The 15324-nt window shown below is 51.9% G+C and overlaps 7 protein-coding genes across 7 annotated transcripts; 3 read left to right on the top strand and 4 right to left on the bottom strand.

Moving 5' to 3' along the window:
• Positions 1 to 548: 548 nt before the first annotated feature.
• GT037_001958 (dnase i-like protein) lies at positions 549 to 4265 on the bottom strand (the record flags this gene model as incomplete). The annotated part of the gene is made up of 4 exons (XM_038927005.1): positions 549 to 618; positions 674 to 1823; positions 1872 to 4173; positions 4224 to 4265. 4 exons carry the CDS (start codon positions 4263 to 4265, stop codon positions 549 to 551), a joined length of 3564 nt encoding a protein of 1187 aa, XP_038790297.1.
• A 607-nt stretch (positions 4266 to 4872) lies between these two features.
• GT037_001957 (uncharacterized protein) lies at positions 4873 to 5461 on the top strand (the record flags this gene model as incomplete). Its single annotated transcript, XM_038927004.1, has 5 exons — positions 4873 to 4877; positions 4949 to 4992; positions 5043 to 5178; positions 5228 to 5329; positions 5380 to 5461. The coding sequence occupies 5 exons, from the start codon at positions 4873 to 4875 to the stop codon at positions 5459 to 5461; spliced, it is 369 nt and encodes a 122-aa protein (XP_038790296.1).
• Positions 5462 to 5613: 152 nt separating this feature from the next.
• GT037_001956 (proteasome subunit alpha type-7) lies at positions 5614 to 6676 on the bottom strand (the record flags this gene model as incomplete). The annotated part of the gene is made up of 5 exons (XM_038927003.1): positions 5614 to 5651; positions 5720 to 6051; positions 6099 to 6486; positions 6538 to 6597; positions 6646 to 6676. The coding sequence occupies 5 exons, from the start codon at positions 6674 to 6676 to the stop codon at positions 5614 to 5616; spliced, it is 849 nt and encodes a 282-aa protein (XP_038790295.1).
• Positions 6677 to 6947: 271 nt separating this feature from the next.
• GT037_001955 (d-lactate dehydrogenase 2) lies at positions 6948 to 8767 on the top strand (the record flags this gene model as incomplete). Its single annotated transcript, XM_038927002.1, has 4 exons — positions 6948 to 7156; positions 7206 to 8139; positions 8188 to 8682; positions 8735 to 8767. 4 exons carry the CDS (start codon positions 6948 to 6950, stop codon positions 8765 to 8767), a joined length of 1671 nt encoding a protein of 556 aa, XP_038790294.1.
• Positions 8768 to 8823: 56 nt separating this feature from the next.
• On the bottom strand, positions 8824 to 9870 carry GT037_001954 (amidohydrolase 2; the record flags this gene model as incomplete). Its single annotated transcript, XM_038927001.1, has 1 exon — positions 8824 to 9870. One exon carries the CDS (start codon positions 9868 to 9870, stop codon positions 8824 to 8826), a length of 1047 nt encoding a protein of 348 aa, XP_038790293.1.
• Positions 9871 to 10616: 746 nt separating this feature from the next.
• Positions 10617 to 12677, top strand: GT037_001953 (methylenetetrahydrofolate reductase 2; the record flags this gene model as incomplete). Its single annotated transcript, XM_038927000.1, has 2 exons — positions 10617 to 10703; positions 10803 to 12677. The coding sequence occupies 2 exons, from the start codon at positions 10617 to 10619 to the stop codon at positions 12675 to 12677; spliced, it is 1962 nt and encodes a 653-aa protein (XP_038790292.1).
• Positions 12678 to 13514: 837 nt separating this feature from the next.
• GT037_001952 (splicesome-associated protein) lies at positions 13515 to 15065 on the bottom strand (the record flags this gene model as incomplete). The annotated part of the gene is made up of 2 exons (XM_038926999.1): positions 13515 to 14924; positions 14976 to 15065. 2 exons carry the CDS (start codon positions 15063 to 15065, stop codon positions 13515 to 13517), a joined length of 1500 nt encoding a protein of 499 aa, XP_038790291.1.
• Between the last annotated feature and the right edge of the window lie 259 nt (positions 15066 to 15324).

Genomic DNA, 15324 nt, shown 5'->3' with positions numbered 1-15324 from the left:
CGAATTGCAATTGAAGTTGCGGACATAAGTAGGGATTGAAGAAGAAATGGTGAGGGTGCGTGGGCGGTTTTGCTGTTTGCTTGCCGTCATCATCGATGCTTTATTTGGGGAGGCGCGTTGATCTGACGTCACCATGACCACAATTCTGCTACGCGACAACGCGTGCTCTAGATTCCTTATCCCCATTGCGGGCACCGATCGCCAAAGAGAATGCGCCTTTCCGTCAGCGAAAACGCTCAGACATGGAACCCAGATTCGCCTGCCAATGCTATGCTTTTTCTACACATTCCCATTCGTCAATCCTTCTCTAGTGTCCCACTCTCCGCATTTCATCTCGATCGATTCTGCGCCGCTATCTGCTATGAGCCGTAGCCCATGACCCTGACATCGTCGGTAATCGTGCGTCTGCTCGAACTATCGTATTTTGCGATACATCATGTCTTCCGCATCCACATCCCCGAAAGCTGATGAGGCTGAAGTTTGCGCTAACGACGGGTTAGTTCCGCGTCTAAGGTTTCACAATGTTTTGGGACAAGCCCTGGAATGGTTCAAGCTCCTTTCAGTAGCTTCTGAGCTTCTTTGCTGGATAGACCGAAGACATTGATCAGGTAGTCGAGTCTGCAAATTTTGTCAATACGACAAGCTTTAGGGTCAATTATTTCGTTTGACTTACTTGATGTCTCCAGCTATCCGCCGCCGCACTGCCTCGAACTCAACTTCAGCTTTATCTCTGGTAGCATCCTGTCTCTTCGAATTGATCGTCTTGACGCGGAGCTTGAATGTTCCACTGACAGGACGGTGATCCGAGACCTTGATAGAGTCGTGTCGCCGGTAATCTAACTGCTTGATTCTACCCAAGCCGCGGTACAGCAACCGGTCGCACCATGCTGGTGAACGCTGCTTCTCGGAGGTATCGTAATTGTCTGTCCCTACATCATACTTGTAAGTGGGAGCAAAGTTGATGGGCGCTTCTGTGAATGCACGCAAGCGGAACCCGGGATTGCGTTTGCGAGACAAAAGCAGTTGATCGCGCTCAAGAAGCTTCGCCAGATTCCCTTGCTGCACAGCGGCGACAACAGTATTGCGAGGCATCGCGTCAATGCGATAGTTGAGATCACCATTCAAGATACAGATCTCGTGGTCCAAAATCATGGATCCATCACCACCTCCAACAAAGTAGTTTGCGCACGAAGTTGGAGAGCGGTTCTTCGGTAATGGCGCGTTCTCCATAATTGCGGCGGCATCATTGTTGCGATGCACGGTCTGTGTCTGACCAGCTGCGAGATGGCAGTTGATAAAGCAGAGCGACGAATCGTCAATGAAGAAGCGCACTACGAGCGCACCCTTGTTACCAACTCGACCGCTGAAGCCAAGCTTGATCTCAGCTGCACATACGTCGCGGATATTTGTCCGTTCAGAAGCCTTTATGAACACACAGGTGAAGAGACCGACAAGGTTGGCGGTATGCAAGAGAACATAATTCTCGTTTGGACTGTGTTCGTCTAGAACACGGACAAGGTGGTCTCGCCACGCCCGATATTGATGAGACATGTGTTCGTGTTCTGATGTCTCCTTGTGTTTCTTTCTCTTGAAGATACTCTTGGCAGTAATCTTCTTATCTTCCAGATCGACCAACTCCTGGAATCCAAAGACGAGAATGTCGGGAGAATTGCCAGGCTCGATTATTTCCCGGAAGAAATTACGATCCTGCTCTGTATTTCGTATGTTTGCGGGTTTGGTTGCGCCGGCGTTCCATGTCATGACTCGTGCTGAGAGCTCTCTGAACTCACAGTATTCAGAATCGCGTTGTTGCATCAAGTTTTCTGTAGAGCATTAGTATGGTACGACGAAGATAAATCAATCTCACGTACCGAGCCAATCCTCCTTCATCATCCCGTCCCAGACACGCAACATGCTGTCCGTTCCTAAAGACGCGACCTGGAATCTATCGAGCTTCCAGATACTGGTACGATCGGCCAAAATGCCCGCGATTGGTTTGTCGTGTGCCTTCCAATCTTTCAACACCTTCCAGGGGGTCGACTTGGTCTCGTACACGTATATCATTCCAGTACTGTAGCCAGCCCAAAGGAAGTCACCAACACCAACCAGGGAGCTGATTTTATACACACTGACATTCACAATTCCAAGACATTCAAAGCTCTTCTTGGAGTAGATTGTGACTTTCCCATCAGCGTGTCCAAAGTACATCTTATCCGGCTGACTGCTGATGATAGCACCAGAAGTGACGTCTCCGACATTAAGCTGAGACAAAGGTCCCTGTGTCAACTGCTGGAAGTAATTGTTGTCTGATGTACGAGCGTAGACTCGTATGTCTTTCGTCGAAGCTACCCACAACTGGGAGCCCGAGATTATGGAAAAGGTGCTTCCACGAGGGATGCGGTAAGTGAGCGGCGCCTGCTGCAAAGAAGGACATCCTGACTCGTCTGCTGGCCAAATGTGCAAAACGCCATCCTCGTCGAGGGACCACATTTCTGAGGCATAGCGGAAGATTTTGGTGACAACACTCCTCGCGTGCGCGTTACTCTTAGTGAACACTACACTTTGTGTGGGTATGTCAATTTCATGCATTTCGCCGGTATTCGTCCCTAGCCATAACCGCTTGCCTTCGTCCTCAACATCCTTGGCTGGCCGGAATGCAATCGCTGTGGCTTTGACTGTATCACCATGGGCGAGACTCATAAGCAGTCGCCCATTCAAAACGTTCCAAACATTGGTTACATATCCGGTCGTACATATGTAATCGCCACAAATCGCGAACAGTTTGGTCTCATAGCCTGTCGGGATGCCAGCTACGCCATCCGGAAACACTGGTGGCCTTCGATTCGCTTGTGACGAGTCTGGGTAGTCTGTTAGAGCAGTAGCAGGTTGTTTCTCTGCGCCTGTGTCCTCATCGTCCGAGTCATAAGTGTACGGCTGTGATAGCTGCGATGCTTGCATGGTTGGCTGGGAAGGCCGTCGGATTTCCCCAGAGTTTCGTGGAGGCGGTGGTTTCGGGGGTTCTAACGCTTTTCCGGGACTAGCGGATATGGCGCCAGTTGTGTTGTTCCGCCGGGGAGGCGGCATGAATTTGTTGTTTGTCTCCTGTACTAACTGACCAGGCCGGGTCTGGTCAAAAGATCGTCGTACTGGCAAGTCAGGGGGTGCTGCTCTCTGCAGTTGCACGCTCTTCCGCAAGTCGAAGTTGTCTTTCTCTCGTCGCATGGGTAACGATGGGCGGTCTTCTGGCAGGTCATTCGGTGATGGTGGGGGCATAGTTTTCTTGAAGGGTTGCTTCCCAGGTATGCGAGAGTCTGTAGATGGTGGATGAGCTGGAAAGTATCCATTGTTGCTAGGAGTGAACTTTGGTTTAGAGAACCCTGGAATAACTGGTGGAGAAGGCTCTCCCTTGACGCTATCTCCACTACTGCTGGGCGGCGTACTGAATGGAGACACATCTACAGCATCAGATGTTGCTTCGGGTGCCAGGTTTGTGCGAGCTGCACCGTCAACAGAAATCGGTTTTGGTGAGATCTTGGGCTTTCCGGCTCGATTTACGGGTGGTGGCGCAGGCGGCGCAGAGGACACTGGTCGGTCACCCTTTCGTGGATCGTTGGAGAGCCCATTGCCCGTATGAGATGGGAAGACAGGTTTCGCATCCACACTAGGAGTACCATTGCGACTGGGCATTGTGAAGAATCTTTTCCCCCCAGACGCTGACGAGGGCGAATCCAGTGCTACGTGCGAGATGGGTTTTGAAGGCTGTGGCGAGTGTATGGGGGATGCGGAAGACTTGGGCGGTGATCTTGGTGATTGGACGGTGACTTTTGGAGGCGACCTTGTGGGCGACCTTGTAGGTGACCTGGGCGGAGAGAAAGCCATCATGGACGTTGGTCTTGGTTTTGGATTGGCCCATAGCGACCGTCCGAGTGTGTTTGAGCGCGGTGTCACTGTCCCACTCCCACTGTAGTCGGCCACACTGGGCGAGGGTCTCTCGGTATAGTCTCTATCTCTGGGCATGTCTAGGGATATGCGCCCGTCTGTTCTCCTGTTGTCCTCGGGCATGGGAAGGCGGTCGCTGGCGCCAGGAGAGCGCTGTCGCGGGGTGGTAGGCGCGGGTGATTTGTTTGTGCTGAGGAGGTTCTCGAATTGGGCGCGGAGGGAGGACACTGGCTTCTGTACTGGGAGTCAGCAACTGCTTCGTCATGCAGACAAGGCGCACTCACAATGGAGGAGCCATCCTGCGTCTCCTCTTGCTGGTTCTCCATGATGTGTGTTTGTTTTGTCGTCAGCCGGCACCGGAGGGTATCCTATAGCTGCGCATCGACCAGTAAGGTCTTGTTCCCATTTGGCGCTTCTTGTGATGATGCAAGGGGAGGCTGTCGCTCGTGAGCGGTCATGCAGCCAGCGCTACTAGGGACACGATCCAGAGATAGAGGGAGTGGTAGTGGATACGGTGGCGGTGCGTCGTGGAGACGCGTATACTGTCCTGCTAACAATGTTCGGCGACAGGGAATACCGGCGGCAGCGCGGGGGTGCAAGTGTTTCAGCAGCAGTCGGAATGCACACGCTCTGGCGACGGCTGTGGAGTGCTGTCCGGTGCGCTCAGGTGACCTCTCCGGCTGACGGGCGATGGATGTTGCTTCTCTGCGTTGGGCGCGGGCGGCTTGAAGCGGTGTTGTCGTGTCTTGTTACTGCCATTCCCCACAGCTAACCAGCACGGAACCCTGCACACCACCGACGGCAAGGCGATCAGGCACCGGCGAATTATAGACGAGCATACAAAACGCCAGACTAGCACCTGGGCAACCTGCAGCCGTCAGTCTGCTGTACCTTCCATAGTAGTCGCATAGTCACACTTGACCGTCGCCCGCCATGTGGTAAGCACACCTTCTCTCTTGCCCGCGAGACCCCCCGCAATCACCTCCGCGGCTGGCTGATGCCCATGCAGCAAACACGTCCTCAATGCCCAAGTCGCCATCCGCTCGCCATGCTGTATGTCGCCCGCGCCTGACATGTGCGCGATGAATACTGAAAACTGCTAGGCAAGAAATGGTTCGACTGCGCAGAATGTCACCAGGAGCAGAGCGATCACCCGCTGATGCAGACATTTGACATGGTCTTCATCTGCAAAAAGTGCAAGAAAGCCTTCCGCAAAGATGCGCGCGAATTCGAGGACGCGTGAGTAGTAGAAACATATTTGAGCTGGCGCCTGGCTGATCCAGGGTAGCGACGAGTACTGCCCGCACTGCGACAACCACTTCGTTTTAGAGGCAAAGACACCCAAGGCATCATTGCAAGTCGAAGGCGAGGACGCCCGCATAGACTCCCGGTATGTCGCCTTTGAGTTTAGTGCATGACGCACATCTAACCACTCTTCAGAATGCTCAAAGACGACCGTGTACGGGGCGAAGAGATGCGCACGATATTCGATGTCAAGGAGGCGCCCAACAAGCTGGGTTGAAGGACTGCGTGCATAGGGATCCACGATACTATGCGTAACACAAGCTACATAGCAACAGGGCAGGGGTACCACACCAATCAACATCACGCGACGAGCGGGGGGTTGGACGTGGGAAGGAGCATCATGGTGCGCTAGATTGCCATTTATGAGCACTAGCTGGTCGTATCTGCATTATACAGGTTCATAAAGTCTATCACCAGACGCCACTGCTGTTCATGCCTTTTCGCCATCACTCGTTAACCACGCCCTACGCGCCACCGGCTCCTGAGCCCTCAGCTGGGGTCTGACGGGTTAGGATAGCGGCCTGGCCTGTACCGGGCTGCCGTCCAGGCCTCCTGTTCGCCGCCTCTTCCTGCTTCTCTGTGTTGATGTTTTCCACGTACTTCTCGATATCTTCGACAGGCAGCATTTCGATGGGCTTTCCAGGCGCCATGATCGCGATCTCGATGTTCTTTGCACCAGTTTGCACTACCTCTAGTAGTGACTTGACTGTCAGTTTGATCGTCTCTTCCCGGTCCATGCCTTCCTTGTGGTTGCGCTCCAGGAACTCGCGGACTGTCTTGCTCGATCGGCCGATAGCATTTGCTTTCCTATATTGTATTAGCACATACAACTTATTTTCATCAACGCAACTTACCATGCTGAGTAGATACCAGAGGGCTCAGTCTGGTACAGGCGCGGGGTCTTGTCGTTAGGGTCGAAGCCGACTATTAGCGTGCTGATGCCGAACGGTCGGACACCACCACTCTGCGTGTATCTCTGCTGCACACCGGCAACATACTTGGTGATGTACTCTATCGATACGGGGTCTTCGACTGTCAAGCGATGTGATTGTGCTTCCAGGCGGGCCTTGTCGACAAGGATACGGGCATCGGCGTTCAGTCCAGCGAAGGCGAGGGCAACGTGGGTGTCGACGAGGCAGATCTTGGAGGGTGTGATACGCGTGTCTTGCAGCTTCATTGCTGATCGCTTCTCGCAGCCGAGTACTACTATGTCCGAGCCCTTGACACCAACGGCGCATGTTCCTGAGGCGAATAAGCATCTCATGTTTACCATCCCTTTCACAGACTACGCACCTCGCTTCACGGCCTCGAGCGCATATTCGACCTGGAAGACGTGACCGTCGGGACTGAAGACTGGCATAATTAGCTAGGCCCGCATCCTCATGGGTTGCTTGTTTGTACCGGAGAGAGCTCGATCGTAGCCGGATGCCATTGTGAGAGATTTTGTGAAGTGGTTCTTGAGTTCTCTATTATTTTCCTGGTATACGGAAACGAAATGTGAGAAGAAGTGGTGGGGCAATAGAGTACGACAGTCGTCAAGCTGGTCTCGGAGCTCCAGAGCTGTCCGCGTCGCTGCTCCCGCCTAAACTACGCCAAGCCATCTGGCCTGTGCGCTCCCTGTCAACTTATGTCATCCTGGTAGATATTCACGATGGCGAATGATTATTTCCGCCGCTGTCGCATTGCTCCCTCAGTCAACCATAATGGCATCTTCAGCGCGCCTAGTCTCGTCCTTGCGGCGAACTGCCTTCTCTTCTCGCGTTGCATCGCGCTATCAATATTTGCGACCGACAAGTCAAGTCCGATGGACGGGTAGTACATCAGCGAGTTCGGAGCCTCATCAGCCAGACGAGCATGGCGGAGTCAAGGGCCCAACCGCGTCGGCACAATCCATCAAATTCACTTCAGAGTCGTATGTGTGGAGGTCTGAGCAGTTTTCACATTTTGCTGATGCCAAGCAGATACCCGCATCTCCAAAGAGACTCCAAATTTGCCAAGGTCAGCGAGGAGCATGTAAAATATTTCCAGCATCTCTTAGGTTCCGACTCGGCAGTCATAGATGGTGTGACGAAAGATGCATCGGAAGATATTGAGGCGTTCAACAGTGACTGGATGCGCAAGTTCCGCGGCCATACCAAAGTAGTCTTGAAGCCTAAATCTACCGAGGAAGTCAGCAAGATCCTCAAATACTGCAATGACAATATGCTCGCTGTAGTACCTCAGGGTGGTAACACCGGACTTGTCGGTGGCTCTGTGCCCGTATTCGACGAGATTGTGATCAACATGCAGAGGATGAACGAAATCAGGTCTTTCGACGAAGTATCTGGTATCCTAGTCGCTGATGCCGGTGTGATCCTAGAGAATGCCGACAACTTTCTCGCCGAGAAGAACCACATCTTCCCATTGGATCTTGGGGCTAAGGGCTCTTGCTACATTGGTGGCAATGTCGCGACAAACGCTGGTGGACTCCGTCTCCTGCGATATGGTAGCTTCCACGGAAATGTCCTAGGAATCGAGGCGGTCCTGCCAGACGGTACCGTTGTAGATGATCTCTCCACACTCCGGAAGAACAACACTGGCTACGATCTGAAGCAGCTGTTCATCGGTGGAGAAGGCACCATTGGTATCATCACCAAGGTTTCCATCATCTGCCCAAGAAGATCGCCTGCTGTCAATGTTGCATACTTTGGTCTAGAAAGCTACGAGAAGGTCCAGAAAGCCTACATCGAGGCCAAGGGACATTTGTCTGAGATTCTGTCAGCCTTCGAATTGATGGATGGTCGCACACAAAAGCTGGTCAACAGGGTAAAGGGCAAGAAGATGCCGCTGGAAGGCGAGTATCCCTTTTACTGCCTGATCGAAACCAGCGGCTCTAACGCAGACCACGATAACGAGGTAAGTCGCCTGTTGCTGTACATGAAAAGCGATGACTAACGTGTGCAGAAATTGCAAGCTTTCCTTGAACACGTTATGGAAACTGAGGTTGTATCAGATGGTGTTCTTGCCCAAGACCAAACTCAAATTCAAGAGCTCTGGTCATGGCGTGAAGGCATTACCGAGTGTCTCGGTCACGATGGAGGTGTCTACAAGTATGACTTGTCGATACCCATCGCTGAGCTCTACGATCTTGTCAACGAGACACGCGACCGCTTGACAGAGGCTGGCCTGCTTGGAAATGACGCCTCACACCCTGTAGTTGATGTTGTTGGCTACGGTCACATGGGTGACGCGAACCTGCACCTCAACATTCCAGTCAGGAAGTTCGATAAATCTGTAGAGAAGCAGCTTGAACCCTTCGTATACGAGTGGGTACAAAAGCGAAACGGCAGCATCAGTGCCGAGCACGGCTTGGGAGTAACGAAGAAGCCATACATTGGATACAGTAAGAGTGAAACCATGATCAAGCTGATGAAGCAGATCAAGGATCTTTATGATCCCGTAAGTGGCCCTACCCGCTCGTTTCGTTTCCGCTCTAGGCTAACACAGGTAGAACGGTATCATGAACCCCTACAAGTACATATAGATAGACGCTGCTATCTACCTTGCAGACCATTCATATCCATATTCATATCCACCACCTTATATTTTACTCCTCTCTTTGCCCAGTAGCTTGACGGCATTGCCCTGATAAATCGCCTCCCTTTCCTTCTCACCAAACAAATTCTCCAAACCATCCTTCATTCTTTCTGCAAACGCCTTCACGAACTGCGTTTGCGTAAAAGGAAAATCACTTCCATACAACAACTTCTCATGCGAGATCTCAAATCCCTCGATAAATGCCTTCAGCTGCCCCTTCCCTCCACTATCTCCGTCAAAAACAAATCCCGCAAGGTCGAAATAGAACTGCTCGTCAAGCTGTCTCCGCACCGTTGAAGCATTCAACTTTCGTCCTCCCGGTACCACACTTGAAAACTGGATAAATCGAGTCATGAGCGGCGGTAACCCTCCTCCGGAGTGTGGAATGATGAACTTGATATTCGGACACCGGTCCACGGTCCCCGTGCTGAAAAGATTGATTACCGCCCTTGCAGTATCGAAGAAAAACTCGAAGATTGGGACAGGGTATTGTTCGCCGAATGGAAGTGCGTCTGTAGTTTGAGACGTATTCTCACTACCCCCGTGTTTCATGCAAGGCTTCGTAGGATGGATAAACACAGTCGCACCAATAGTATTCAGCTTGTCGAACACAGTGTCCAATGCCTCGTCCCCAATATAGTAACCATGGTAATTCGTCAGTAATCCAAATCCCTCCACGCCTTCTTCCATACACTTGTCGATCTCAGCTAAACTTGCTTCGACATTCGGTAACGGGAGTGCAGCCCAGATGCCGAAACTGTCGGGATGTTTTTTCTTGAGAGATGAGGCGTAAGCATTGCATTGTCTTGTCAAGTCTATGCCTAGTGATGGGTTACTCGATATGATGTGTGTTCCGGGGCTGGAGATGGATAGAATAGATTTCGAGACATTGGCGATCTTCATCATCTCCAAGTGACGAGCTGGCGACCACTCAGGAATTGCTGGCATGCCGTCAGGACGGGAGTGGCCGTTTGCTGCCAGGGCAGTTCGATAGAAGGGTGGAAGGAAATGGGAATGAACATCTATTCGTTGGGGTAGTGTGTCTGTCATGTTGGATGTGGTCATTCGTTGTATAGTCGTGATTTGTTGTGATGAGGATGTAGTTATGTGTGCTAAGAGGAAGGTCAGGGAGAAAATGATAATGAACATCGTAGTGCTACCTTTCTAGGTGCCGTGCAGAAATCCCGAGGTCATGTTAATAACGATATGCGGTGAGTAGAGTCGTGACCTATTGAGATGGTAGCTTTGTCAGAAGCAAAGAATTCGAGTACTACTTATGCACTGCGATGCACTTCACCTGCAGCGTTAACCTTGGAAGTGTCATGTTGACCATCGGGACCCCGCCTCGGTAGAGATCGTCCAGCATCCCATTAATCCCGTTGTGTACCACGAGTAAAGAATAGACCTTTGTCATGTATCATGATTCTATCGCCCATAAGAGTGCTCTAAGAGAGACAGTATTGCGGGGTCGCGTGCCGCTACTTTGTATGTCGCTCTCCGTCCGAATAGCTAGTCAAAGTGTGCCATGATGTCACACCAGATCGCAAACGTTTCCATCTCAGTGGAAACAATCTCCTCCACAAAGTGAAATGCTTATTGCATAGTTTCGCCGCCGGTCCACCTAGATGCTGGATGTAGCGCGCCGATACAGGATAAGGATCCTGGCTGCAGATCCGTGCCCCACACGCGGCTTCCAGATGAGCTGCCCTCACTTTTTTGTCATTCACCACTTGCAGCCATGACACAACGTCTTCCGCAACGCCACCTTTTCCTCTACCCTCAATTGCGAATCCAAGATGGAGAGGATTACGGATAAGATTGATGCGCTGCCTGATGGCGCCAACTACTTCTCTCTGGAGTTCTTCCCACCGAAAACGGCAATGGTGAGTTGCCCCGCTTGCACGCGACGGATGTGGAAGGGGCAAAGCATGGAAGGATATAGGGAACTATGCACCCGAGAATAGTTTCTGATAGTCTTGTAGGGTTTTGCGAACCTCCAAACTCGATTAGAGCGCATGTCACAGGCTCTTCGACCACTCTTCGTTACCGTCACCTGGGGTGCCGGCGGATCGACAGCCACCAAGTCGCTCGAACTCGCAGAGATATGCCAGCGCCAATTAGGCCTCACAACATGTTTACATCTCACATGCACGAACATGAATCGTCAGCTCATCGACGACGCGCTCGAGCAGGCGAAGGTGTTGGGCATTCGGAACATTCTGGCACTGAGGGGTGATGCGCCACGCAGCGAAGAGTACCGGGATGAAGGAACACCGCCAGAACAGGACTCGAATAAGGACTTCACATGGGCAATCGATCTTGTCAAATACATCCGAAAAGAGTACGGGGACTACTTCTGCGTCGGTGTCGCTGCGTATCCAGAGGGTCATTCGGACCAGAGCCACCCTCAGCATCAGGATCCGCAGTTTGATCTGCCATCCTTGATTGAGAAGACAAAGGCTGGTGCAGACTTCATTATGACCCAACTTTTCTACGATGTCGAAGCCTACGACAAGTTTGAGAAGATGCTGAGGGAGCACGAGAGTGGAGTGTTCAAGACGATACCGATCATACCGGGGTTGATGCCGATACAGTCGTATAAGATTTTGCTTCGAACAACCACGCTATCGCACGCAAAGCTACCTTCGGATATGTTGGCGCGACTGGATGCGGTGAAGAGCGATGACGAACTGGTGAAGCAAGAGGGTGTCAAGATCATGGACGAAATGGTGGAACACATCAAGGCGCGGCCAGATACTTGTAGGAGAGGATTCCACTTCTACACATTGAATCTGGAGAAGGCTGTATCGCACATCGTGGAAGACACGCACCTCATACCGTCGACCATCGACGACAATGACGATGTCATTGTAGAGACAACACCCGCTATCAACCTTGAGCCGCCACCGAACGGCTTTGTGCCTCACAGGAGGCGATCATCAGCTGTTAATTCTGGTCCACGGAACAGGGTAATCATCTCACATTCGTCCGCTGCCAAGTCAAGCAATCATTCGTACGAAGCCACAGAAGAAGAGGCTGGTGTGCCGCGCGGCCCGATCAACACACGCGCGAATACATTGGCAATCTCAGAAGGCGAAGGTTCATTAGGTCGGGAAGCCACCTGGGATGATTTCCCTAACGGTCGTTGGGGTGATGCGCGTTCGCCTGCGTTCGGTGAGATTGACGGATACGGTCCAACGCTGCACGTCTCAACGCCGCAAGCCCTCAAGCTTTGGGGTCATCCAGTGGAGAAGGACGACATCTCGAAGCTCTTCCGCCGCCACATCGAAGGAGACCTTGAGGCCATACCCTGGAGCGAACAAAGCCTCTCGCCTGAAACCTTGACTATCAGCAAGCAGCTGCTCGCCCTCAATGCAAAGGGATGGTGGACAGTCGCCTCACAACCTGCTGTCAACGGTGTCAAATCTACCGATCCCGTCTTCGGTTGGGGCCCTAAGAATGGCTATGTCTTCCAAAAGCCATTCGTGGAGTTCTTCATTCCCGCCTCTGAATTTGCTGCCCTCAAACCCAAGCTCGATGCTCACGAACAAGTCACCTATTTCGCGGGCAATGCTGCCGGGGAGTTTGAAGCTAGTCAAGAGGATGGAGTGAACCCTGTCACCTGGGGTACATTTGCAGGTAAAGAGATTGTCACGCCTACTATCATCGAGGCTGTCAGCTTCAGGAGTTGGCTTGATGAGGCCTTCAGCATTTTCCAAGAATGGCAAAGGATTTACCCGCCGAGGAGTGCGAGCAGCACGTTGCTTGGAGCTTTGCGACGAGACTATTGGCTTGTAAACGTTATTTGGGGCGATTTTGTCCAAGGAGAGGGGTTGTGGGAGTTTTTGGAACAGTAACTTGTGGATACAGGCAGGCGTATGTACCGGAGGGTGTATATGTAGATGTGAGAATATTGCAAAGCTCAAGCTTTCTGGTTACTAGCCGAGAATTTGTTCTTCTAATCTCCCGCAGCTGGTCCGCTCGTCGTTCTTTCCATATTGACGTGCTTCTCCATGGTTTGCTCGCCACTTCCTCTTATCGGATTCAACCTGCATCTGGAAGGCCATCAGATCACGATGGCATAGCCCTCCCAGCGGTACGGCTTCTACCCTATGGTCTTCCAAAGCCTCGGTTCACATATCGTTGGGGCCACGACTGCACGTCGGCTCGAGCCCCTGACGCGTAAAGAGATTGGACGCACTTCAATGGCACGGCATGTATCTCGGCATAGCTGAATATGGGCATATAAGCAACCCATCGTTCATGGACAGTGATATCGTGTTTTCCAGGTGATCTTTTTCCAACTTTCGTATCTTCAGACATCCTATTTTACACAACTTCCAGGTGCACCCACACCGATACGGTGGTGCGTACCTGTATACACAACTCCAGAACGCCAGCCATGCAAAGTTTTACTGGCTTGTAAGCTCTTCTGGATTAGAAAGCAAGCGCCAAAATTCAGTGATATAGAAATGAAGTACAACAAATAGGTGTAATAGCACTGATGAAATCGAAGCAACGCTCGTTGACTTACAGGACCGGCTCTTGATTCTCTGCAAATGGGCCTATTGTAGGGTTGTGAATTCGAAGATGCCGAGTTCAATGCGTTCGTTTAGTCGATGTACGAACTGAAAGCCGTTTCTTCACTGAGAAAAGACAGACCAGACGTGATATATCCGAATCGAGATGACCGCTCACAGCATGCCTGCAGCAGCCAAATCCCGGTAGACCTTCTCCGGCATGACGTTGCCTTCGTTGTCCTCCATCTCGACCACGTTCTCAGCAAGCAACTTCTGCTTCTTTTGGTCCTTCTGAATCTTTCGCCATAGCTCCTCGGCTTCCTTGATGCTCGTGATTTCCCTGAAAAGGGTAGTGTTGGTGATTCCGAGACACTTGAGACCGTGGATGTGACGAGGCTCGTTGAAGTGCTTGTCGAATGCACGTCTACCCATGTATACGAAGTTTCCACAAATCTCGCAAGGAAACTCGACACCGAGACCGTGGAGCTTGTAAAGCCAGAAGGGGATGGGCTTGCCATCCCAGGCAAGTGGTAACTTGAGCGGGTTGTATATCTTGTCTTCGCTGTCGGATTCATCGTCCTCCTCCTTTCCACCGTTCTCAGGTTTCTCGGAGTACAGTTGCTCCAGCTCTTGTTGTCGCTCGCGCTCAGTCATACCCTGCTTCCGCTCGACGTTGACCTTGGTGTCGCCGCGCTCTGTCTGCATGGCTGCAGCGAGCTTTCGTATCCGGAACTCTCGTTCGGCGACCGCACGCTCCTTGAAGCGTTGCAAATCTGTGGAAGCACCGCTTGTCTGCTTTTCGCCATCTTGCGCACCATTCTGACTTTCCTGTACTGCTTTCTTGTGCTTCTTGCCTGACAGATGTGCTTCGTAAACAGTCTCTTTCGAGAATCCCTTCTTGCAAGCTGAGCACCAGATACCCTCGCCCTGTGCTTCACCATGGACTGGTGCAGATGCCGATGTCTTTTTCTCCCAGCCCGGAACCTCATCTTTCTCCCATAGTTCCTCAAACTCCTTATCAAAGTTAGCGAAGAGCTTGTCCAAGTTCTCCAGTGGCTTCGTCCGCCGCATGAAGCTCTCGAGATAGTCTTGCAGGGCTTTCAAGTAATGAAAGTAGCCCTCTGACTTCTTCTGCTCTCGTCGAATGTTACATTGTGGAGGGGTGAAGACATCGAACAGATCGAGGTACTGTAGGTAGGTCAGGCGGCGCGCGTTTTGCTGAACGGGAAGGTTCAAGTACTGCTCATGCAGTGTGGTCAGGTCAAAGAAGCGACCAAATCCCTCTTCACCGGTAAACATGGAGTCGATGGCTGCGATTGATTGGACGTGTTCTTCGGGTGAGCGTTTCTTGTAAGCCTTCTCCAGGTTCTCGACGGGCTCGTTCGGGTATCGGTTGTGGAAGTCTTTAATCGATGCGATCTCGTTCATGAAAGACTCCATCGGGTCGCCCATGGTGAGGCCGCGCACCTCGTCCTCCTTCTTGTTGTCCTCATCTTGGTAGATCTTCAAGAGGCGACTCGACTGGCTTTCGATTTGCTCAAGGAAGCGCGCAATATCGTGATCACGTGCGAGACGATCGCGGATCTGATTTGATGTAAGCATGTGATTGGCAACAGACGCAATAGATGTGCCTACGTGTGGGGGGTCTTCAAGAAGTCGCTCTGCAGCGGCGTCCTCGAGGCGCTCCAAGTCCTCATGAAGTTGGCGCTGGTCTTCCAAAAGCATATTTGTGGTCGCCTGTAGTAATTATGAGTCTTTCGTGTAGCAGCGGTTCGGTAGTGAATGTGCAGACCTTTGCGGCGGTGACGATGTCGAGCTGCTGGTGAAGGCTGTCGCGGCGACATAAATCGCAAAACGCGCTAGTAAACGGAGCTAGCCCGCCGAGGCTCCGGCCCTCCGCAAAGCTCAGGCGCAACTACTCCCAAACTTTCTTGCACATCGCAAACGATTGTCGAAACCCACCGTATACCCGATACACCCCCCC

This window comes from Alternaria burnsii (genome assembly GCF_013036055.1).
Source record: "Alternaria burnsii strain CBS107.38 chromosome Unknown 750, whole genome shotgun sequence".
Classification (NCBI taxonomy): domain Eukaryota; kingdom Fungi; phylum Ascomycota; class Dothideomycetes; order Pleosporales; family Pleosporaceae; genus Alternaria; species Alternaria burnsii.
The sequence above is the reverse complement of the archived record's forward strand: the minus strand, read 5'-3'. Positions and strand labels throughout refer to the sequence as shown.